At 38.9% G+C, this 26021-nt stretch overlaps 1 protein-coding gene across 8 annotated transcripts in view; it reads left to right on the top strand.

The window, feature by feature from the left end:
- The window catches only part of GAB1 (GRB2 associated binding protein 1), a 94649-nt gene that overhangs the window by 45577 nt on the left and 23051 nt on the right, over window positions 1-26021 (top strand). For all 8 annotated transcript variants that reach the window (XM_048303176.1, XM_048303177.1, XM_048303174.1 and 5 more), the window contains exons 2-3: window positions 10642-10936; window positions 21453-21666. In XM_048303176.1, the coding sequence (XP_048159133.1) occupies window positions 10642-10936; window positions 21453-21666 (509 nt within the window). The remainder of the gene's footprint in view (window positions 1-10641; window positions 10937-21452; window positions 21667-26021) is intronic.

Here is a 26021-nt window from a genome sequence, read left to right as displayed (position 1 = left end):
TAACATTTTAAGTCTATGTAGATAACATGTTTTAAGCGACTGTTGAAAAACCAAAGCAAGGGAAATTTTTCAAATCTTAAGCCCACCCCTCATGTATTAAATCATTTGAAATCTTACAATTGCTGTTATTTTCAGTCCATTGTGTCTGCTTCCTGTTGGTCAAAGGTTATTAGGATAGGGTGGTGTAGAGTGAGGTGGGAAGCCGGCAGGAAAAAGAAAGCTTTGCTTATTTTGGGGTAGACACAACTACAGAAATGGCTACATTGCTTAAATTTTCTGAAGACTTGAAGAGGTAAACTAGTCAAAGAATGTGTTCTTGATGTTGCTTACTTTTCTGCTTTGTAACTTAGGTATGTGGAGAATGAATTGGCGTGAGTAAACAGGGGCTTCCTTAAAGAATGTTATCTTTGTGCTAGAATTTTTTTTTGTTCAAAAAGAGCTTTCATTTTGATTTACAACTTGACTTAGTAAATTCTGTTCCTGAAGCAAGAGCCTAAACCTCTCTACCCATTTGTTCACTTGTATCACTAGCTCAAAAAGAAAAAAAAAGAAAGAAAAAAGGAAAAAAAACAAAAGAAAGGTTTTGTGCCATGAAGTGCAGGCAGAAGCTCTGTGATGTCTGTGATGTATTGCTTCAGTACTTTGTGGGCATGTGCTAGGTGTATTAATACAGCCCTCTAAAAGATGCAGTTTATCTTAGTATTTGTGCTGTTATTGAAGAGCTGTCTGTAATTCCTTGGCTGTTCACACGGCTGTGAATTGGTTGTGGTGGTTACGTTTTACAAAGCTGTTCATCCCAATAATATACGGCACAAGGGTACTGTTACAGTCCAGTAAGGAATAGAAAACTTTTTTATGTGAGCTGATGAGAGCTGGAGGAGTGTTTTGTAAGCTAATCCAAGTAATTATATTGAAGCATCTTAATTTTCAAGTATCCTGGTATGTAGTTGAAATTGCTATTGATATGTGATATTGCTGGTTTCTGAATTTCTTATTCATTTTGTTACTGCCAGTGAGTTATTTGAATCTAAAAGTATTGTTTGCATTGTTGGAAAAACAATGTTTTTGCTACAATAGAAACTCAGGGTTAATGAGCATACTGAAAGGAATTGATGTATCATAGTGTCTTGCAAAGAATTTGGACTTTGTGCTTGTTTATTTTGAAATTAATTTTTCTCTGGAGTTCTTCAGGTCAGTTCTGCTCAGAAAAAACTGCTGGAGCCTAATTGGTAAATATTTTCAGCCCTGTAAAGTGAAAATGTATTTATCAGACACAATGTTGATTTTTATTTTATCTTAGCTTTTACTTTTCTTAGCAACTCTCCCTGCCATCTCTGCACTTGCACATTTCAGATATGGTGATTTGTAATGGGAAAGTTAATAGTTTTAGTGTTAAAATGCAGATTGCCATTCCTAATTCTTCCCCTTTTTTATATGAAGAGGAAGAATTCCATGTTCCTTATACATGAATAAGGAATTCCTTGCAATGCCTCACAGTATATAAAAATGACTGTGCTGATTATCCCTGTAAAGCTTTGGCAGAACAATAGGTTTCCTTTAGCTTTCCCTTTACTGTGCCTGAGGAAAATGGCTTGAGTAAGTATCAGTCCTTTCATTGCTGGAGCAGTGGCTGACTCATTTGCAAGAGAGGCTCCTGCTTTGGTCTGCATATACTTGATTTGCAAAGATGTCAGCAACTGTACATCCTTGCTCTCATGAGGAATGGATAAGGATGGAGTGTCAACATGTCCTAAGTTTAATTTGTAGGGATTATTTAAAACATAGTCAGAATTTCCATTGGAGACTGAATTTCCATTGGAGACTGTGTGTTAATGGATGGGTAGGAGCTTCTTTAATACAACTGGTAGGTTAAACCAGGTTAGTCACTTGGGAGGCAAATTGTAGAAATTATCTTTGTGGTATCTTTGTACCATCATCCTTAATTCATTGCTAAATCCCTTGTAATTCATCATTCCCTATTGAAACTGGAGAAAATGATGCTTCTGTAGCTCAAATCCCCTTTCTTTTATAGGGAGTACAAAGCACAGGACTTAAGCCTATGAATATTTTGTTGAAGAGATGATGTGCTTGGCCTCCTGTCATCTGTAGAAATCTCTTATATTGTTTGCAAAATGAGCATGCTTGAGTGATCCAAACATGAAGCAGTGAAGCAAGCATGTGTTGTATCATCATACTGCAGTGTCCTTTAGAGGATCCAAACTCCTGTTAGGAATTGCAGGTTTTTACAAGATTCTAGTGTCTTGTCTTGCTTTTCCTTGTGTATAAGTCTTTCACAGATGATGAAGATAGATATCTACATGGGTGAATAAGAAGGGAAAAAAACAAAACCCAGTTTGTACAAAATATTACAAGAAGCACTGGGCTTGTGATCTGGAAAAATGGGAATTTTTTCCCCAACTTGTTACAAACTGCTTCAAAATTACTGTACTCCTTGGAAATGAGGAATGAAGAGATTAAAATATATGGTGAAATAGTTAATCCCCAGTCTATGTGGGCAAGCTGCTGTTGGTATCAGTGGAGTGTCGGCTTGACTTTTCAGCTTTGAATTTTTCACATATTTAAAATACTAAATTTTTTAATTTTCTGGGTGTTGCTTTCATGCAACCTACACCCATGAGCTCAGTGGAATTCAAGTCAAACTGCATGGCTGGTGTCTTCTCTGCCTTGTCTTGTTAAGGGGGTCCTGTCAGCATGGTAGTAATCCTTGTGATAAGAAATGTACAGAGACTTCTAAAAACAGGGCAGAGCCTACTCTGAATGGTTTGCTTTCTTAGATTAAGACTTGTGCGGAGAAGTGACTTCTAATTAAAAGCTGATGAAAAGTCTGAAGCAACTTAAAAAAAAAAAAACAACAAACAAACCTTTGTCTGGTGAATACGCAAAAACATTATTTCTTAAATAAATCCATGTGATGCAAAGCCAGGTTGTAATTTGGTTGGGTGATCACAAGCACTGTCAAAGAGGCTGATTTTTAGGAGGAATCTGAAGGAAGGAGATGTCTTGCCCTTGCTTATTGGTTCAGGAAGCCTTCAGAAGAAAGATGAGAGATGTAGGGGAGAAGGAAAAATGAGCCGAACCTGGTATGAAAAGTGCAATAAAGCAAGTCAGTAAATGGAGAACTTTAAATAGAAGATGATGTAATCAGAATGAGAGAAGGGAGATTCTCCTGGCAGCATTATTTCAAATAGGATGAATATGGGAAAGGCTTGAGAGGGGGATGATCAGAGCATGCTCATGATTAGAGAGGAAATGACCAAATTTTAGAAAAAGGGAAACATTATTCTGGGAAACAAGGCAGCAAACCAAAGACCATGTAGATGTGTGAGTAAGGGACCTGCAGCAGCTATACTTCTTGTGCCGAGGCAAACCTCATGCCATGTCAGTGTTGTGTCTTCATTGCTGACAAAGGAGTGAGAAGGAGCAATGAGAGGAGATGGCAAAGCTCATATCAGTGATGGGGAACATGTTCCTGGCAAGTTCCTAGGAGTTATGTCTTGGCCATACAGGATGGGTGGTGAAGGAGAACAACCAAAAGTGAAAAGGTGGGTTTGCAAGAGGTCAGAACCAATGGAACTTTTCTAGGCATTTTAATTGGATTAGAGGATGTAGGAATATAGAGAGATGATCTGGTCACTGGTCCTGGTTTGGAGACAGTGAAATGAGGGCTCAGGTCCTGTTGCTGCTGCAGGGCTTCTGCTTTATTGCTCTGTATAGGTCTGAATAAGTTGTCCTTTGGTGAAGAGATGGTGATAATTCCCTGGTGCGCAGGAGTAAGTTTGTGATTGCCATTAGAAAATTTCTGGCATATTGCAGAAAAGTATTTACTGAAACCAATTGTAATAAGGATCGGTTTAACGTGAATTAGATGATACAGACCTGGCTGCACAACTGCACATTGGGAGTAGGGATAAGGATGTGGAAAAAAAAGATGCAAAAGGCAAGAAAAAATTAAGAATTCCCATGCAAAATGGAGAGATATTGGATAACTGGAAGATATTCAGTTAGTTTCAGATTCACAAAATAAAGCAGCAGTTTGTGCTACATTGTCTGCATTTTATTTTGCACCTTTTTTGGAGCTTTAATTAATGCAGGGAGACTACTTCACGTGCTGAAACATCAGTTATGAAACAGAGCTCACAGTAAATGTGTGTGGAAGTATTGTTCTGCTGTATTTTCAGTGTTTTGTTTATTTAACAAGCTAAAGTTAGAATCGACAGCACAAGACTAGAAAATGGTGACAATAGTTTGAAAACAGGAAATTTTGGCCTTGTGTGTATTCGGAACAGATGATCAGGATGATGGCCAGGAGAGTGGAAACTTCCACTGAGACTGTTTTTTCCTTATTTTGCTCAGTGAGAAAGGATGGTGCTTCCTGGAAAACAAGTCTTAAGTATTTAAAGAAAGTCATAACACATTCAGTATTTTCCTCATATCACATTTGTTTGTTTTCCAGCAATGTGCTTACATTTCTTAGTATCAAGCACTACTAAAAGTAGAATGTTTGGACTATTGTCAAATCATGGAATTGCAGTTTCTGCTGTATAGAATTAAGACACTAAACATCCTTTGGGTTTTTTTGTGCTCAGTTTAGTTGTTCTGTCTTACGTTTCGAAAAATAAAGGGCATAATTTTTAGGGAAGAGGACAAGAGGATGTCTACTGGCAGTTGGTGTCATGACAAGGGTTTCAGAAATAACTAGTAATTACATATTCTTCAGTTCCTGGTGCTCATGATATGGCCTGTAAAAAAGAAACCAATTGAAAAAACCCACAAAACCAACCAACCAAAAAGGTTTTAAAAGATTTACAGAAAATGCTTTCTTTAAAACACCCCAAAATAAGAAATCTGTATAGAAATACATAGGGAAATTACAAGCGTTAATTTCTTAGCAAAAACATTTGAAATTTTGCAATTTCACCATGTTGGAGTTAGTCCTGCAAGCCAGAAGAGCAGCAAGTGGAAAAAGTAAAGTCCTGTACTTGAAGTATCGTTACCTAATGTGACCTCTTTTTGATACTTCCCGGCAGTCCTCCCAAGTACGTGCCTTGTGGGATGAAGCTTCTCCGTGATAGTTGTTGCTGGTCTATGCTGACCACAAACAGGGTTTAAAAAGAACCACAGTGTGAAGGAACACTTTTAGTTTTGTTTCATTTGAGCTTCTACTGGGATGCAGAGCACAGGTCTAACACACGAGTCAGTGAATCTGTGCCAGAGGTGTGTTTGTCTTCTGCGATGACTGGAACACCTGGACACTGGAAATATGGAGGCAAAAAGGAGCAGAAATACTCCACTTCTGTTTGGGGTCCTTCTTCTGGTTGTTTGTCAAAGACGTGTACCAATTCCACTGTTTAAAATTCGCACTGAAAAATAAGTAGAAAGAAAGGAATAGATGAAATAGATGGGAGCAAAAAGCATAAAGAAAATTAAATCTTGATCCCAGCAGACAATTGAAAAATGCTCAATAGTAGCTACAGGACTTAAATATCCGCAAGAGCATAATGAAGTCACCTCAGGCTGTGTCTTTTGCTGTTCCTACTTCTCTCTGGTTCATGTTCTGCCTTCTGTTTACTTCATAAGTTATTTTGGAGCAATGAAATGTCTTGTTGTGCATTTATGAAACACCAGGTATTTTTTTGGCATCTTCCTTGTGCCCCTGGGTAAGTCACTTCTTTCTGCCAGGTCTTAGTTGACGTCTCTGAGAAAAGAGGATGCCAAGGATGCCAAATAGTGCCCTTTTAAAGTACTCTGTGAGTACAGAGATGCAAACCTAAGCACAAATGTCTGCTCACTTGAGAGATGAGAAGGAAGGCCTGAGATTTGTAATTTTATTCTTGGGTTTATTAGCAGTGTTACTGGAGTGGGGTATAAGTGATATCCTCTTCAGCTTAGCCAGTGTGGAGCAGTTTTGAAAGATTTTTTTTACTTAATGCTACCCAGAAGAAAAATGGTGGCAAATGTGCTAGAAGAGGAAAATCAGCTTTAAGCAACCTTAGAATGGTGGGTAATAACAGTAGGAAACTACAGAAGGATAACCGATCAGTATATCAGTAAGCAGTTACTCGGCCATGCGAGAGCAAAATCTGTAAAAAATGGACCAGAAAAAGCTGTCTTTGATTTAACATCTCTAAGCTTTTATTTAAACGTGTCATGTAATCATTTGGGCCTCTTGAGCAACAGCTTAAGGGGATCTAAATGGAAGGTTAAATCCTTTTAAAAATATAAATTATCTGCTCTTTCCTGCCCCTTCCTCCTTCCTTTCCCTTTCCATTTACACATACATCCCCTATTTCCTACATCTTTGAACTACAGCCAACAGCTGAATGAGGTACATCTCGAGTGAATATGAGGAGAGGGGAGGGGAAAATAATCGCTAAATGTAAAGATTAAGGGAAGTATAGCTACAACTTCTTCAACAGATATGCCTCTTGTAAATAGAATATATTGTAAATTCTGTGTACTGCATACAACTTTAGCTAGAGTAGTTAAAAAAACCACAACTAAGCCCTAACACTGCTGCATGATGCTTTCTGTCAATTTCTTAGCTCATTCATTCACATTGAAACCAGTAGTTTGCATATACCTTAGGGAAATAAAACCCTAATCGTAGGAATACCTTGGTTTTACTTCGTAAACTAAAATGCTGTGTGAAAAATACAGAATTCCACTGTTCCTTTGATCATTTGATGCTCTGTGGGTGAGCAGCTTGTCACATTTCAGCCTCCCTCAAAAGCAAGCAAACAAGCTCGTTTCTATAGTTATGATGGTCTCATGATACGATGGTCTCATGACAGAAGTAGGACAATGTTTGGCAGGCATGGTGGTGTCCTGTGTTAGGCCAGCTGATCTGCTGTGCAGCCCAGAGGAGAAAACAAGCTGAGAGGCACACAAGGCCTTTCTTAGACTCAGAGAAAAGCAGCAAACCTTGTTAAACTGTATTTTGTAATAATTTACAAAGCCTACACAGGCTTCTGGTGAACTTGATTGCCATGATGTTTGCCTTACAGCACTTACAAAAGGAGCCATTTTTCTTCTGAATTAGGTATTTGCTCTGCAAGCAGTGTTTAGTGACTAAGTGCTAGTATAATTATAAAATGTATTTTTAAACCCTCTTTATATTAATAACACATTTTATACATTTGAGTAAATCTTTCTTTTAAAAAAAATTTGCTCAATTTTCTTCCCAAAATTAAAAAACTGTACAAAATGTTTAAATCGTATACTGGCTGTTTTCTTGACTTCTCAAACTTAAAGTAGTTGACTTCTAGCACAGAAAACCAGTGTTGGATAATGTATGGCTTATAATACCATCAGTTATGTGACAGATAAATAATTGGTATCTTTAATTGTCCTGTGTCATAAATTGGTTGCATCTTTTTGGGCGATTATGAGAAATAGTTTGTAGCATGCTCTTCTGTAAGAGGAAACACAAAATTTTCAAACAAAAATGACCAAATGGGTTAAAAAAAAAAAAGATTATAAAACTTGCATAAGTACGTATTTGTACATGTGCACTCTCTCTTTTAGAGATTTCTCTTTGGAAAGCTGTTGCTGAAGAAGCTCTTCCTTGCACATATAACACAAATAACACACTATTCTATACTTCAGTGGGGCAGTGCACAGCTTTCATTGCAGCGACAAATACTCAAAATGTTAAAAATAGATCAAGCTTTAAGAATCCCAGATATTTTCAAATAACAAAGAGTGATTTATGTGAGCTCATTTTGCACTTTGACAAAGTATAGAGGACTTTTGTACTATGATTAGCAAGGGTGCTGATGTCAGTTCGCTTGTCTAGCTTTAAGCTTTATTCTGCTGCTAAATTGTGCTTTGTACTGTAATCCAGAGAACCTTTGTATCTGCCTTATTAGTGTGTAGTTTATGGAATTGCTTTTGGTTTTGAATATAATCTGTGCCAGTTTCAGAGAGTGTGACTCACTATAGGACTGAAATAAATGTCTGCATATACACTATGTGAAAACTCTTCAAAAATAGTAGCAGGTGCTAGCAGGCTAAATTCAATGTTTTAAATACTTTATAGTTGCTGGTTTGTAGCCTGAAGGGCTGCAAAGAAATTCTTTTTAGCTGGTTGGTTTTTCTCAGTTTTAGAGTCCTATTTACTCATTAATACTCAACAGAAATTGTCAGGATTGCTAAGAACCTTTCACTCCCTGACACAGTACAAGAAATAAACTTTTAGAAGAGGCACGCCTGGTTGATACAGAGTTGATGGAGCTTTTTTGCATGGGGTTTTGTTGTTGCACAAATTGTGAGACAAAACGCATCATGCTTCTCAACTGCTCTTGCTCCTCTCATATCTCGAATCTCTTTCCTCCTGATTTCTGCTTTGAAAATTTCATCTGAGTGACTGAAGGCTGAGGTTAAAGATAAAGCTTGTTTCTGAAGCAGTTTGTAGCAGTTATCTGTGATCGGCCTTGCCCAGAGAGAGAGCCTCCGCTACTGAAGTTTCCTGTTATCCCAACATCTAAGTTGTCACTTGATTTGGAAACGGGAAACAAAACAAACTCTGCCAATGTTTTTGGGTCACTGTTAAATGGTGCTTATCCAGCTGTGCTACTAGAATATACTCACTTCTGAAATCTAAATTGAAGGGGTTTAATCTCTTATATCTTCTACATTTTAACTGTTCATCCAGTTAAACTTACTGCTACCATGGAAATAGTTGCTTGAGACTTTGACTTGATTCACACAGTTCAGCATTTAAGGACAGATGCTGTTATTCAGAACTAAAATAAATACAATTGTTTTGTAAAGTATAGACATTATTTAAAAAAACCCCAACTTTTAGAGCTTTGGTAGTTGGAGAATGGAACACAAGCCTTAATTAAGCTGTCTGTCATTTTTCCCTTTCTCCTGTTCTCTGTATTATCTTTTCATAATAGCTTTCTAAGCTTGATACCCTGAAAAGGCATGCCTACTTCACAATGAGGGTTTTGTGAGTCTCTGGGGCAAAGCTGACGGCACTCGTTCAGAGCTCGGAGATGGCAGTGGAGTTCTTGCTCTTTCTCCCTTATGTCCTCCTTCCACAAGTTTGTTTGAAGGTAGCAGCCACAAAAAATTAAATGGATGCACTCTTGTGCCTCACAAAAATGGCTCTGAATCTTTCCCTAATACATAGTAAGAAACTCTTGTTTTCAAAGCTGCTGTCCCAGTGTTTAAAGGACATCACACATCTTGACCCCTTCTGGGACCATCCTTGCTGATTCCATTTCTTTCCTTCGTTAGGACACAGCCATGGCTGGTCAAAAGGAAAATGCACTCACCTGTCTTATTCATGCATTTCTTCTGCTGTTTTTTTTTAATCTTCCAAAGGACTAGCTGACCATCTTGTTTGGCTTTCCTAAAGAAATTTCAGGTGGAGTGCCTTGGGGCGTGGTGTGGTTCTGTGGGGTAATGCACAGTGGCTTGGCTACTGCACTGATTTACCTTGGTCTCCAACTTTGCTGAAAAGTATAAGAGCAAATGGATGACACAGTGATGGCTCCCCACTGTGTCTGGGCTCTGCTTTCAGACTTCTCAGTGTGAAAGCAGTGCAGCTCTCATAGTGGGCCATGACAGTATGTCTGTTTTCTTCCACTGTGCCCATTATCCTGGCACTATATAAAGAAGCTGCTAGCACAGTATTGCTGAGGAACAAAAGTGCAGCCAAGTGGGGCAGTAAAGATGCAGTTGGAAGCAGCAGGACAGCTGTATGCTGAGCTTGGTTGCATGGTTTGAGTTAAGGTCTTTGATGAGAATTATGGCAGGTGATGGAGGCCCACGGGATGAAAGGCAGCTGAGGATTAGTTAGAGAATGAGACATTTTGCTTTTGCTTTTCTCTCAGACCAGGGTCTTTCTGCAGCATCAGGAGGGCTGGTATAATAAGCACAGTGTCAGACTATCAGATTCATTTCTTCTGTATCTTCCCCAAAGACCAGGTCTACATGGTAAAACTATAACATTTGGTCATTCTCTCCACCCCCATCTCTCTAACGGTTTCAAAAAATAATAATGTTGCTCTTTTGCTGTAAGAAGTACTACTGTAGGAATATGATGAGGTTCTGAGTGCAGACGTGCCCTGGCATTGAGGAGAGTGTACAATGTGAGCATTGTCTGTTCTTTAAATGCAGGTCGCTATCGTTGAGTATCAGTGAAAAATTCAGTTAAAATGCATCAGCCTGAAACAACAGATATTGGAAACAAAACACCATGGAGCACTTAAAGATGTATTCTATTTTGTTTTTCCCATGCCTATGAGAGCTTTCTTCAGAAGCCCTTTGTGTGTGCTTTTTTCCCCCCTCTCCTGGTCCCCACCCCACTTTTTCTTTAGTGTATTCATGCTTTCTCATTTTGTAAACAGTGATTTAATTTATATATCCACTTGTTATAAACAAAGCCAAGATATAAAATTTAAAATACAAATTCACTAATCCTCAAGTCCAATGCTGTAACAATACCTAAATAACGTCAAATGTGGGTATCTGATGTGTAACCTCTTAGAATAAAAATTGAACTACTTATTAGTACAGGGTTCAACCCAGGTTGAAACCATATACAACAGGTCTTAAAGTCTGATTTCTTCCTTCTAATTTTTCTCCCTTTTTTCTCTCCCCAATTTCCAGGCATGGAAGAGAAGATGGTTTGTGCTTCGGAGTGGCCGCTTAACAGGGGATCCAGATGTATTGGAATACTACAAAAATGACCATGCCAAGAAGCCTATCCGTATTATTGACTTAAATTTGTGTCAACAAGTGGATGCTGGATTAACATTCAACAAAAAGGAGTTTGAAAACAGCTATATTTTTGATATCAACACTATAGACCGAGTTTTCTATTTGGTAGCAGACAGCGAGGAGGAGATGAATAAGTGGGTTCGATGTATCTGTGATATCTGTGGGTTCAACCCTACAGATGAGGGTAAGTTCTGTTGCTTTTTCTAAGAAAGTGCAGTGCCTACATGTGAAGAACGTTTCAAAGACCAGATGACTATCTTTAGCTGGCATATGTTTTAAAACTTGTGTGTATTGGCATTAAAACTTCCTTGTTACCCTGAATAAAAGCAAGCAGAACAGAGGGAGATATTCAGAATTTGTTACAAATTAAGTGTGCCGTAGAACTTGGATGACGCTTTTCTGTTCTGTGTCATGTTAGGTCTTGGGAGTATAGGAAAAATCTCTAAGTAAAATCATGCACAGCAGTAGATCTTCATAATCATCAAAGGAATTCCATTTGGTATAAAAACATATGGTTATGCAAGCAGGAATGAGTGCAAAATGTCAGGTTTCTAATATTACCATTTCTCCGTCTGCTTTGAAACTTGGGGGAAAAAAATCCACCCCCCCCATCATCTGAAATAAACAAAAAATAACTTGCACTATCCAGCTCTAATCCTACCAAAATAGATATTGTGTGAAGGCAGCTTGTATGAAACATGACGGTGTGTTTAATTCCTTGCAAATACCTTGTGGCCATTGTTTGTCCTGAATCCATTCTTATTCATTTACTTATTATTCCTGCATTCCTTGTGGAGATTAGTGGGTTACATGACTTGCTGTAGTTCTGTGCACAGTTCCAAGAAAAGATTTAATAGAAGTGGTAATAGGGTTATAAGGCATGCCTGACTGAAGGGGCTAGAATTAAATCCCTGCTTTTTGTAGGATTGTGGGTTGAGGGAGGTGAGGCAAAAAAGGCGGCTTGCATCACTTTGCTCCAGCCAAATCTTCAAAAGTGACTGGAAAATACTGTTGTGTGTTCTGAAGAAGGGGCCCTTTTCTTTCTCCTTATTGCAGTTTTGAACTACAACTTTGTCATGAAAACCTCATCTATGAATTGCCACTCTAATAGCAAATTTGGGGAAGGGTGCTTGTTTTGACAGTTCCAGCGTGTTTTCGTGGCATCCTGAGCACACCCCGGAGCACCTGCAGCACGTCTCAGAGAGCGACTGCTGTGTGATTTCAGTGCTCAGCCTGCCAGGTGTCCCTGTGTTCCAGAGAGGGGTGGGCAGGGGGGTAATACACCAGTGCAGCTGTGGGCAGAAGTCCTTGGTTCCAGGGATAACCTAGGAATCTGGTATCTAAGGAGGAAACGTGTTCACCTGGCAGCTCTTCGTCAGAGCACAAAGGAGCATGTGTCCATTGCGTGGAACAGAGAGGTGGGGTCACCTCAAAACCATCAGACCTTTCCTCTGAGAGCTGGTGTAATGTTAGCCCTTAGTTTTCTGTCATTGAACTGGGGATGAAACATGCTATGGATGTGGAGAGATGTAACTGTGCCCTCACAAACTGATTTTTGCTTCAGTGAATTGTATCGATAACTTCTCCCCATTGTACTCTCATTGCATGTTTCATCTTTGGCGTTTTAGCTTTGGCTGAACTGTTCCAACACCTTCACACAACTGAGAGTTGACAGTACTGTCTGTTTTGTGGGTTTAGCGATGCCTTGCAGTGCACTGAGGAAGAATTAAAAAAAGGAAAATGGGAAAATCAGTTGCTGAGTCTTTATTGCCAAGTTGTTATTTTTCCAAGATGAATCTTCCTGCCAATGGAAGAGCAAGTCATAAATGTACTTTATAAAATCTGTGTTCTCCTGCAGTTTATTTTGGGAAGTTAAAGAACAGGTGAAGTTCAGACAGTAAAAAAGTATTATTTTAGTCTGGAACTAAACAAAAAGAGTATGGGACATAACCTATCTTCCTTTTAGCCTGTGGAAGAAGAAGATATAGTTTTCTTTGAAGCTGGACAAAATGTCTCTTGCCAGACTGATTAAGGGTTGTGTTGTGAGAGTCCTGTCATTGGCATCCTTAGCTCAATCAAGAACCAGGGACACCACTGCACTATTGCTTCTGCTGGGGTTCATTTTGAAGCCCAGGCCCATTTCCTCCTTGGGTTTTTAAAGTAAAAAATGTTACAAGATGGTGGTAGCTACTGCTATTAGAAAACAAATGTGGAGTTTCTGTTTTGGTGTTGGGATAAATGAGGAAGAAAGAGTCGTAACTGTAGAGAGACCAGAAAAATAAAGATCAGAGTAGCTCTAAGCTGCTCCTTTCATGCATAGCGAAGATTCAGAGATTCCTGTGCTGTAAAGTTTGGGGTTTTTTTTATTTCATTGGAAATTATTTTGAGTACTCATTTTTACCTAATGCTTTATTTTGACCTTCCAACTAGAAATTGATCTATACATGTGAAATCTGTTCATTGTGGAGATCTGCAATGTTACATTTGTATTTGGGTAGAGTAGATAAATTTATGTTCTTCAGTCATAATTACAAGCATTGAGTCTTCACATTTCTGGTTGCGTCATAGTGTAGGGTAATTTGTAATGATTGCATTACAATTACAATATATGCAATATTTGGCTTTTTATAGGGACTTTCTTTTATGAAAGGATTCACAGTGATTTAGTTATTTTAAACTTAAGAGAGAAACAGGAAGAAATTTTTATTTTAAATTAGGTCAATGAATCTTTTAGAAATAAATTTCTGGGTACTTTTTATGTTTTCTTAACTAATGCTTCTTGTTTTCAAATGGAAGCTGTAAAACATTTCTTTGTGTAGCATCTGTTTAAAACACATATGCAAAGTTGAGGGGAGCTATACATGAGCATTGAGTTTGGGTTTGCCATAGAGTTTCATACTGCACTTATATCATTCATATTTTCTCTGTAAGATCATGATATAATAGATCATCTAGAGGTTAAAATGGAACTATAAGGCAAAAATGTGTCACCAGTGTTTTGTGTGCTTTGAACTCTAGTGAGAGACAATCTGGGATGGAGAGACTGAATGGACCTGGGTAATGACTATTCTGTGCCTGCTGCTGTGGAGACGTCCTCTGAAATACTGTGGCCTGAAATTTCAGAAGGATGAGGATAAATGTTTAAAGAAAGGTAGAAATAGAGGAAGTGGCTTTCTAAAAGTGATTGATGAGAAGAAAAGTTGAAGGATTTTTTTTTCTCCTGAGAAGAAAATACTGAGGGAAGAACTGACTTTCAAAAAAAGCAGTGATAAGCAGGACATGATTAGTTGTTATCTGAAGAGAGAAGTAACTTGTTTTTCTCTCAGTCAGTGATGTAATGATAAAGAAAATCTTTCGAAGGATATCTAGGCTGTGAAAGCCCTTCCCCAGAATTTAGTGGATGAATATTTTATATGTGATCCAACTCCATGTTTCTGTAATTTAGTGAATTGTGTGCTTGGCAGAGCAGGGGAAAGAGGAAATGATCTTACTATATGCAAGCATGTTACTTGCATGAATTCATTTGAATAAATATAGAAATAGCAAAATAAACCAGAAGAAATAACAAGGTAGAGCAGAAGAGGGAAAAAGGGAAGAACAAGACGTTGAAATCTACAATTACATTTACACAAATAATTAAATGTGGTGAAAAAAGTTTCTGTCATCCTAAGGACCATACTTTGAAGGAGCTGCAGCTTGCTTCACACGCGATGCTTTCAAAGTTTCTGTTCAGGCTGCTGCTATCTGGTGTATGCCCTCATACCTTTCTGCCTTCGAAACAATACGAGTATTTTTGGGTAACCATGCTTTTTTAAAATGATGTTCTGATAATCTGTGCACTGCAGGTTGATCACAGCTTGGATGCAATACCAGAGACTGACAGGATGAACATAACTTCACCTTCCCATCCTGATTCCTTGTCTTTGATAAATAAATAGAGGTTGTTGTAGGTGTTTAGGGTGCCCTTCCTGCATGAAGGGTCTGCCTGTAAGAAATAAAAAATGTTCTTCTTTGACAGCTTTAACAAGTGGCTGACAGGGGCTGGCACACTTGGCAAATCAAAATTGCCATCCCAATAGCATATGTTGAATATTCGAGACCTTGGTCATTAAAAGGCTCAAAAGTGAGGAGAAATAGCTGACCTTTTAGATGAAGGAAGGGAGGCTCTGGAGTACTATAAAGAGAAGTGCAATGACTGAGTAATAAGCTTAAAAAATATTTGCAACAAGTTTGCACTATGGAGATGATGTACTTAATGAAGAGTTGAGGTGTTTTTGTATCTCTCTGATATGATTAACTAGAAAGAATTGTTGGCTCAAAGGTGACATGCCAGAAGTATGGGTGACTGATGACCTGGAGTGCAGTAAAAAAGAACACAAAAGAACTGAGTTAAGCATATAAGAGAAATGCTCCAGAGATGGGTTGTGGGTCTGTTGTCACAGAAGTGAGGCAGTAGGTTTAGAAGGAACAGGAGCATAAAGGCATCTCTTTTGTGAGGGCTTTTTTGATTGCTTACTTTGAGTAAGTGACATTTGGGGGATAATGGCTACTGAGACATACAAATATGATTTTCTTTAAGGGTGAAATTACTGAGAGGAAGGTGATGATAGACTGTGAAGAATGAATACATGTTAGAGATTTCTGGCAAAATTTAATAGGAGTAATCAAGGGTTTGATAGAGCTGGTAGCTGGTGGCTTGAGCTGAGTAAAAGGAGGCAAAGCTGAGATGATCATTGCCTGTTATCCAAAGGAGAAAGAGAAGACAGCAGACAGGACTAGGATGTCTTCTGCTTCAGATGATGTGCTAAAAGTACAGGTAGTTAAGTGAGATGATGATGATGAATAGAGCACAAAATCTACAAGAGTAGGTCTTCCCTTGTGAGATGTGAGGAAAAAATACATATAATTTAAAAATAAGTACTATCAGGGTATGATCAGAATCTTAATCTTGAGCGTTTGAGGTCATTATCTTAAGCTGACAGCTGCATGTTACAGAAGTTCACATGGAAGGTGATTCTGCTCTTCCTTGAAAAATAGACTGAATCTATTATGCCTAGGTAATTAATTTTCTCTGGTTCCTGCTGGACACCTCTTGTACTATTAACATTACTTGAGTCACTGGGAGAAGGGTTGGAAAGGTGTTTTGCAGGTTACTGTCGCTCAAGCCGTGAGGTGCTGGGAGGCAGCACATGGATTGATGGAAGCCTCTGGAACACAGAGATTCCTACAGCCCAGGCACCAAGCTGGAGCCCCAGCTGGGAAAAGTCACCATGTGGTCAGAGCACCAGGCTCTGCCTAGGAAAGCTCTGGGCCTTTTCAGTGAAGAAAAAGATTCCCAAGCTTTTTAATGTGGTGGGCTGCACTGTTTCTCTTCACGAGCACTTACAGAAGTTAGTCTATAACAGGACTCCTTGATTATTTTTCCTGTGTCACCCAGCGTGTGTACCATCTGAAGATGGGGAGAACAGGCTACAGATGTTTCTCTTATTTCTCCTTTTAAATGAATAGTCTTCAAAAGAAAATTACAGGTGGAGAGGGGGAGTCAATTCTGAGTGCAAATGCTTTTGGTATTTTCAAATTTTAAATGGGTAACCAAAAGTGCAGCTTAAAATTACATATGAACTGCAGATAGTAAGTACTAAATTTCAGATGTTAACTCTGAAAGCTGGAAACTTCAGTGTGTGATGGAACCTGGAACAGTTGGTTGTGTTTCTGGTTCAGATGGAGGAGGCAGGATTGTCCTGGGCATAATGTACAGTGCTGAGTTCCTCATTCCTTAAATAGGGTATCATGTTCATCTTCAGAAAGAGAGAGATACTGTGAGATTATATTAAACTAAGAAAACAAACCTATGAAATGCACAGGAACTTTTTATTAGAGCATTATAAAGGACTTTCTCTGGGTGTAGCAGAAAGGTTCAGTATTGAGCTTTACTGCATAGATTTCATATTGATGCCAAGCTGATCACTTAATGCCAAAACCCAAACCCAGGCTCGTGTGTCTGTGCCCCTTCTGGGCTGGATCTGGCTCTCATCTGTTGAGGTAATGTGTGAAAAGAGAAAGCACCCACCAGCATACACGTCCTTGTGCTCTGTGCATGCACATGTGGCCCTTTGATTCCAGGATCTCTCAAACAAAGAAGTTCTTTTAAGGTTTCAGCTGAAGTTATGAAGTTTGTTTTTTTTAAATTATGGCTCTTACTATTGTATCTGTAAATTTTTGCACAAAGTTATTGCTCTGGTATTTTGTTGGCCACTGGTTATAACACCTGCATTATAGTAAGTGGATTGAATGAAACATCTCAGAAGAATAGAAGAATCATGCCATTGCACATCTGTTGCTGATTCACTGTTGCAATGGGAAAATCCCATTTCTGTTCTCATATTTCTACCTACAATGTGCAAAGAATGCATTTTCTTACTTTGATTGCAATTTTGACATTTAAAGAAATGCTTGCTGTAATGAGGCCTCTGTGTTTGTTCACTATGAGAACATTGCCAGTTTTTGCATAATTAGATATTAAGTGTCTGTATATCATAGTGTAGAAAACAATTTAATTTTTGCTTTCATTAAAAAAAATACCAAAAAAATCCAAACCAAAATACAAACCCAATCCTAAATGGAAACTCCCACACTCAGATCTTTTTCTAGGTTGCATGCAAAGCACAGATATATAGGAACTGGTGGAATAAAGAAACTTTATATAGCTAAGAAGGAAGAAAGAGAAGCCTTTTATTATTCTTGTTCAGAAAATGCTCCTTTTATCTCATTAATTTTATATGATACGAAAATAGTTATGAGGAAAAAAGTATAAATTCTAGTGAAGATGAAGCCTATAACTGCTCTTAAGAAGCCAACTGAGAAAAGATAAAACTCTTGCCCTGTTTTGAGAAAGCTGCTTGTTCTAGCTGTACTGAATGCAGGAATTATAAAAACAAAATAGGATTCTTGTTAGACTCATTTGCATGTTAAATATTCTGGCTGTTTTTCCAGCTCTCAGTTATTTCAAAGCAGTCCGAGTGTCTGAGTTCTGGGAACAAACCAAATTACTTACAACGCTCTTTGGTGTGCAGATGACCCCTTCCCTAAAAATCTGCTAGTCCAAAGTGGAGCAAGTTGACAATTGTACTCTTTGAAATCATAATAGGCTGCTAGGAGAGAAACTTTCCTTCATATCAGCTTCAGAGTACGTGGCTGAAGAGAATATTTGAGAGGGTGCAGATAGCCAAACAGCCTTCATTTGCTCGGTGATGAAAGCTTTAACATTACTGCTTCCCTTGTAGGCAAATTTGAAATGGCATCAATGCATAAAGATAATCTGAAGTGCTTTAGACCAAGTTCAGTTTCTCTTTAAATCAGGCATTAGCCCACACTATTTAACACATAGAAAATGCCTGTGTGAGGATGAGTTTCACATCAGAAAGTTGGTATTTTAATAGTTAATGGTCTATACACTGAAAAAACCCCAATACTCAACCAAACCACACAAACCCCAGACTCAAACAAACCCCACACAGATCTGTAGGAGGATCAGGGATTTTATCAAGCATAATCTGTGTCAAAATAAATGAGGCAACTCATCAGAAGGAAAGTGTCCCTAATGATCCATTAACATTAATGGGCTCCAAATCCTTGCTCAGAGAACAGATCATAAACCTTCCAGACAGCTGGACAGCATCACCTTTAATATTCAGTAACAATTGAAAGGGAAAGGTTAGGATAGGAACAGAATGAATCATTGTTATGTCTTTGTAAATCAGAAAGTGTGCCCCAGACTTTTTTTTTTGTGCTTTGTATGCAGTAGTTAGTTTCCCTTCTCAGGAAAAAAAAAAAGTAGCAGAGCTAGGAAAGGTGAGGGTAAAGGGAAACCTGAGGTGCAATGAAATGGCTTCTGCACCAGGAAAAATTTAAGCAGCACCAACTCAGCAAAAACTACCACAAAGTTGTGTAAAGTTGGGAATGGGAATTATGAGTAGGAGGCAATTGTTCACTGTTTCTCTGAAGATGGGAGCTGAAATATATCAAGTGAAGCTATGAGGCAGCAGGTCTAAAAGGAAGTGGGTTTTCATGTTGTGTGTAATAAGGTGTGAACCTCACTGCCACAGGATGGTAGTAAAGGTAAAAATTATAAAGACACTCAAAGAAATAGGAGAAATTCAGAGAACAGTGTGTCAGAGGCTGGTCCGCAGAGGCTGTGGAAGCAGCCTCTGCCTTGGGGTGCCCCAGAAGCTGGAGCAGTACATCAGACTTGGTGGATACATTGGTCCTCTTTCAAAGTTCTTGATTTGATTTTTCCCTGGAAAGTTACCCTTGAGTCTTGCTGCTCTTCCTGGGAATGCTAGTGCATGGTCTGTTTAATTGCATCAGGTCACGTAGGCATCTTACTGTGTACCTGTTGGGCTCTCCTGACTGCATGAGGGCTGACTGACACACCCATCTTCCCTGGAAGCCCCAGGGATATCCTGTTTGATTTCTTTTTTCCCCTCGTGTGAACTTGGCACCGAGCAGTTCCAATGACATGAAGGTTGGTGTAGCCAGGGACCAGGAATGGGGTGGGGACTGTGCCACAGGGAAGCTCTTGAGGATCTCATCTCTAAGTGTGGTCAAAGAATGACGTATTTGGCAGGAAACCTTTCTTCCACACTCTTACTGGTGCATAAATTTACTTGTGTTCCTCAGTTAGGCAGGGGACAGGGCAGAGAGCTGCTTGTCTTTTCTCCCACTACCACTTTTCCAGGAACAAGAAGTACATTCCTGGTAGATCTACTCAGGCGCTTCCCTTTTCCTGCTGTTGAACCCCAGCAACAGGGAAATCAAGAAACATTAGTAGGTGCCTCAAAAAGGCTCCTTCAAGCTCTTGAATTTCCTAAATGATAGAAAGCTGTTCATGTTTTGTATTTCAGCCTATAGAAAATAAACTGCTTTTTTAGTAGCTTTTGCATCCAAATACTGTTGTATTTGAAAGGGAGAAAGAAGTGACTCTAGAGTATACATAAATAGGAAGAGCATAGGAATTATAAAGACAAGGGTATTTAAGTAAACATTGACTATTTTAAGTAACACTTCTCAGGGAACAATTAATGTAATGAATTTTATATTTTTTCCTCCATTTTTCTAAACCATAGGACATGGTCAGGAATTTTCAGGAATATATGTTTCAAGAAATGTAATGTGTAAAGATTTTATGAAGTATAAACATCTCTATACTGTTATTTATCTGACCTGGGTGCATCCATTTATTTTTATGTGTGTGATCCCTGGATACAGTCTGGTTTTTCCTTTCTTCTGCTAACTAGTTTGATGAATAGGTCAGCCACAACCCTTCATAATAACTTTTTTTAGGCTATCCTACCTTTTCAGGTAGGTTGAGTTGAGGAATTTTCATACACCTAGACTCTTCCACCCACATGGGTGTGGTGGGATTTAATTTCTGAGCCTGTTTAGGTACCATGGGAGTTCAAAGCAACTGCTGCTATTTCTATTTCCACGTCTAAATCACTTGAACCTGGCGTACACAGAACTGGAAGCAGGAGGGCTGTGTTCTGGGCTGCTCATCTGGTTTTTCCCAGGGTAGTGCTGGGAAGCAGAAGCTGAATGAAGCTACTTTGTAGTGCATAGCTGGCCTGTAAGCCTGGCAGGAGCAGGAGCATTGGATAATAATATGTTCATTTAAACAATGCTAATAATCAGCGTCCATTCTTGGGATGAGCAAATTGGAATGTACAATGAGTTGCAAGTACAAGGGAGCCTTGATAATTGGGAAATGGTTTGCTTAATTATGTTGTTCTTCGTTAATGTGTCATTAAAACAATGAAAAAGTCAAATGATTATTTAATGTTGTGTGGTGTCGATATTTTCTAGTCTCCCAGATAATTTAATAGTCTGGATACATGTATTTGGAAGGAAAAAAGTTACTTTAGAATATACATGGATCGGAAGTAGATAAGAATTAGAAAGATAAGGTTATTTTAAAAAAACCTCACAGTACACCTCTTCTCCCCCCAGCCCAAAAGAAAGCCAAACTAAGCCAAAGCAAAACAAGAAGAGAAAACCAAAACCAAACCCAGCCACAACAGCTTCAATTATTGCACAACAATAAATACTTAGGGTTGTAATCAGGGGGCTTAGTGGAACTTGTTACCTGTTGTACCTTTGCAATATTTTTGTAGTTGTAAGGGATCTTTCATTGCAAAAGCAGCACTTTTCCTGTTGATTTTCAGATATTGAGAGTGGCCAGGTCTTGCCTGGTGACTAATCTCAAACGCTGAAGTGACCTTGGTCAAAAAGGAAAGAATACTTGTAACTGCTGACTCAGGTTGCCATATTCAAGTAATAACTTATGGGCCTTTGTCTGCTCTTGATTAAGACAACAGATTTGTGGTTTTAGCTGTATTACTGCAGCTGTCAGCATCTTTGTTCTTTCTGTGGCCAGAAAGCGGGTTAAATAAGTCATTAAATAAGGCAGAACCGCCGTTTCCAAGGCTTACTTAAGAAATTGATTGCAGTTTGAAAATACAAAGATTAAAATATGAATATAAATACCCTGAAACAAATGTTAGCATCCAGATGTTCTCACGTCCATCAATTTCACAAATTTGAACTAAAACCCGAGATTTTTCACATCCTCTCTTAATAATTCTCTTAATGTTGAAAAACTACTTCTTCATAGTGTAAAGAATTCTTTGCTTATGTGTTTGCAGATGCTGTGAAGCCACCAGTTAGTTCTTTACAACCATCTGCTGAGTTACCCTTGCCCATCAACACTTCACCGCCTTCCATGCAAGCAGAATCTTCCCTTCCTTCTCCGTATCGGCTTATTAATGTCCCCCCTCTGGAGTCTTCCTCTGGTCAAGAAGATCCTCAAGACTACTTACTGCTAATAAACTGTCAAAGTAAAAAACCTGAACCTATGAGGTAGGTGACTTTTGTTTCTTAATAACACTTGTTTGTATTACAGGCCAAGAATGTTTGTGCTAAAAGCATTCTTTTATTGCCGAGCCACTGAGCATTTGGATGCACATGATCTACTTGGGGAAGCTGCCTGTAACTTTTCCTTCTTTTCTTTCCATGCATTAAACCTTTTCCTGCAATAGTAAGTTTTTGATCAGTGCTAGATCCATATTGCATTCTCCAAAAGTGTGGACTGCAATTGCCACCAGAAGTATCACAGTAATGCAGCAATCCAAGCATTTCATTGTAGCTTGGAGTGGTGCATGGCACAGAGCAGAGAAGTACCCTTTCTTTAGCCACAATCTGGTGTGCTTAGTCTAGTCTAGGACTAGAAAAAGCTGGATGAATTTAGCCTTTCTCCCTCCTGGCATTTGGTGCCCCAGTTTTGCCGGTTAAGGCTTTCATGGAAGGGGTTTTAAAAACATGCTGATTTTATTATCACCTGCAAGGTTACCACATCACTGAGTACCGTGATCTTCAAGTGGTATTTGTTTACTATTACTAGCATGGGTCAGACTCTTAAACAAGAAAAAAGCCAATTATTTTATGATAACTAAGAATGCAGAGGCTGAAACCACTCAGCTTCCATATCCATTTCAGCTTTTTCCAAATAACAGATATATAAAAGGAAGCTCAAATAAGCTTTATTTTTTACTGAATAAAGAGTACCTACACAGTCAGTTCTTTAAAGAAGTGTGCAATAGGAAATTTGAAGGAAAAATTTAGAACTTCTACCGAATTGAATCTCTATTTATTTCTCCAACTGCTACTTCTAACTTAAATAAATGTACAGCACCTCCTGCATAGGAGGATATGATATTCATAGAAGCTGCCTGGGAAATATCACTGTGGTTTGCCAGAATGGATCATGGTGGCCATTCCTAGAGCAGGCTACCTAGGGACATACTGGAATCTGTCCTCTTTAAAAAAAATGGTTTAAAAGAACCACAAATTAACTTGACTGGACAAGCTCCTGAGGAGCCTTACCTGATTTTGAAGGGTTTGCTTAGAGGTATTGGAAAAGCTCAGCAGATAGTGTCCAGAGGTCCTTTCCAGCCTTGAGCATTCTGTAGGAGAACCTTATAAATCCCTCTGGCAAGCTTCTTTTCTGCAGTAATTTCAAATAAAATCTGCTGGGGTACTTCCAGAAAAATAAACAAAACATACTCTTTTTGTGATTACAGACAAGTACGTGGAAGGCTGAGGAAAGCTTCCTTTGAGAGTGTTTTCATGAGCATTTCGCATGCTTCCTTAGGCCATGCCTTTTAGTGGCAGTGCCTTCTGCATCAACACCTTGATGCTCTGCCAGTTTTCCTGTGCCATGTGTTCTGCGCTCCCTTGGCATTTTTATCTTGCTCTGTTGTGCCTGAGGAGTTTCCGGCTCCATTTACTGATGATTATGTGGTAGAAAAGTATCCACCCTTTAGTCTTCCTTCTAAAACAAGGGAATGCGCCTACAGTTCCCCCAGAGTATGGAATGTGCAGGTTACAGGCAGCATGGTGTGCCCCAGGACCTCCTGCAGGAGAAGGGGAAACCCAGTGTTAAAGGTTTCAGTGTTTAGTGATGTTGAGAGGCTGATAGGGCCCAGGAGGTATGTCAGTGTTCCTGCCAAAAGCTTTTAAGTTTGGTTTCACTTCCAGAGCAGCTTGGCAGAGGAATTGACTTGGATTTCAGTGCCCTGCCCCATCAGAAATGTGTCTGAGTACCCGTTTCCTTCTGAGAGGGACAGGCTCAGCAGAGTTTTACCACCACAGCATGAAGGTGTTTTTAGGAATTATGAAGGTTGGGATGTGTAATTGACTTTCTGACCTGACTTCCACAGTTATGTGATGTGTGGGTTAAGTAGCGACTGAGGAGACCATAGAAGGGGGCACAAAATACGGCAAAGTACAGAGTCCCTGATTAGCCTGCAAAATTTCTCAAGGAAGTCACTGGTGACACAAGGAAGAAGGTACAGGGCAAGGCAAAAAGTCCAATGGAGATACAATGCCTAGAGAACTGAAAGAACTGAACAAAATCTTTGGGAGTTTAGAGATTGTTTAAATAAATGATGGTTTTGTAGGAATATTTGAAGACATTGGTATTGCGATCACTTGGATATTATATGGGCTTAGTTTATTTTATGTAACTAAATAGCCGTGTCCTTTCATTAAAAAGGCTGTAGTAATGAACATTCAGAATAACAGTCTTACTGGACTTTCAGTTCCACCTAAAAGGACTGCCTATGTTTTATGTCTGATAAAGTGGGTAAGCTGCTGGATTTGGACCACAGCATAGAGCATATAGACATTTTCCTATAGAATGAGAGCTTCGTGTATCTGTGTAGCACATTACTAAGATGATTTGTAAGAGTGGACTCTACCCCAGTCCACATCCTTACAGGCAAAGAAAGAAAACCAAATGGCTGCATCATTTTCCTATTAATTTCCAGGCTTGTAACAATTTATCTGTGTATTTCATACAGACTTGGTGTAAAGTGCAAGGCTTAATAGCTGTATTTAAACAGGCAGCTACTGTTACTTAAATGGTGGTTTCTATGATGTTTTCCCTTTAGACTTAAAAGTGTCCAATATGCAGAGGGAACATTTTCTATTCTGATTCTGCATGTTACTTTACAGGTAATCTGGGAACCACTGATTTTTATTTCAAGGCTTTGAGGTTCTTTTCTGGGTGAGAGGAGTAACTGTGAAACATAGAAGTATCTGAGTTGCCTCTTTGGGATTTCTGAGGACTGTAGTGTTTCAGACAGCATTCATTACAGTGTCACAGAGTGCACCACATGCTGTTGTGAGAATGCCTTGGATGCAGCAATTGCAGCTGTAACAATCATGCAGTATTTCATCTAAAATAGTTTTATGCTCTAATCGCTGCTGACTTGAGAAAGAACATTGTTTCACTGTAGCATTTAGTGAGATTTTTAAGGTTTGTATTTGAATCCTAGATAAGAAAATGCAGCCAAACACTACTTCCAAATCCCTTATTGTTCTGGCTCATTCGAGAGGTGTATTGAAATACTAAATGCTGTCTTCCTCATCTTTCCTATGTGTATGAACCAGCCAAGGGTCACCCTTTCTCTCAGAAGAAGGGCAGGAATACCTGCTATTAGAAGACTTTGAAAGTAAAAAGATTCCACTGCAGTGAGTGAACAGTAGCCATTCTTGGAACACGTGTGAGAAATTAATCAGAGAGCCATTAACTTGCCTGAAATTATTGTTTGTTTGAGACTCGTCTTGCATGGTGTTCTGTGAGTTTTAACAGAAAAACTATGTAACTTTGGCTTCCATTTTCTGAAAAGAGAGAGCTGGTTGTTATTTATTTTTATGTCTATCCTGTTTTTTCTACGCTTTCTTCTCTGTTGGTGTCCCAGATTGCTGGCACACAAAAGCAGTTTTGCTGCCATTTTGTTCATAATATTCTGTTTAATCAGTTATATTGATTCCTGCAGATGGGAAAAGAATCAGCTGAAAAGGATGAGTGGTCAAGTCAGCCCGAACACGTTATTTGCAAAAATGAGATGATTACCCCTCAGACTAAAACACTTTATAAACCTTTTTCCTGGGTCTCTGTTAACAAGTGGTTTTTAGTATGTGGAGGCTGGCTTTTTGCTGGGCTCCCCTTGCCTCACTGCCCCACCTCCTCTCTGTGCACCTTAATGCGCAGTCCTTGTGGATCAACAGGCTGGACAGTTTTCTTTTTTTGGTATGTGGAAAGAGATGTCCAGTCCTAGCACTGAGTAAGGGATAGTTTGGCCACTTACCATAATTTGCACATATGTGATGCCCATGTGTGATAACACTGAATTCATGTCATAGTCATCCTCTGCTTATAAAGTGAGGAGTTATCATTGTGTTACATCCAGCTTTGCCATTATTTTAAACTGAGGTGTAAAAATGCTTTAATACTTATCGTAATAACCAATGGTTAATGGAATGTTTAAGCCAATTGATTTTTTTATTGAGCTGTACTAAAGGGAAAAATTAAAATTCCTGAAGTACAGAAGTCATTGAAAAAACCCCCAAACCGGGAGTAGTCTGTTCCTGTCAACTATGCACTGTGTGTTTTCAGAATTATACATGGTGTTCTTATCGTGATTAGTGGTTAATGCTGACTTTTGAAAATAGTTAAAATTCAGAGGCTGAATTTCCTGTCTTCATATGCATGTATAACTTAACACAATGGTATGGTATTGAGGTAATGAAAATAGGAAATATCATGGTATGTTTGATCAAAAAGTGTATGGACTTCCTTAACTACACCACTAACATCTCCAGTGTTAGTATTTTGCCACTGTCTTGACTTTCATTTAAGCAAGGAGCCA

This window comes from Corvus hawaiiensis, chromosome 5 (genome assembly GCF_020740725.1).
Source record: "Corvus hawaiiensis isolate bCorHaw1 chromosome 5, bCorHaw1.pri.cur, whole genome shotgun sequence".
In the NCBI taxonomy this organism is placed as follows: Eukaryota; Metazoa; Chordata; class Aves; order Passeriformes; family Corvidae; genus Corvus; species Corvus hawaiiensis.
Note: the sequence above shows the minus strand (reverse complement) of the source record. Positions and strands in the feature narration are given on the sequence as shown.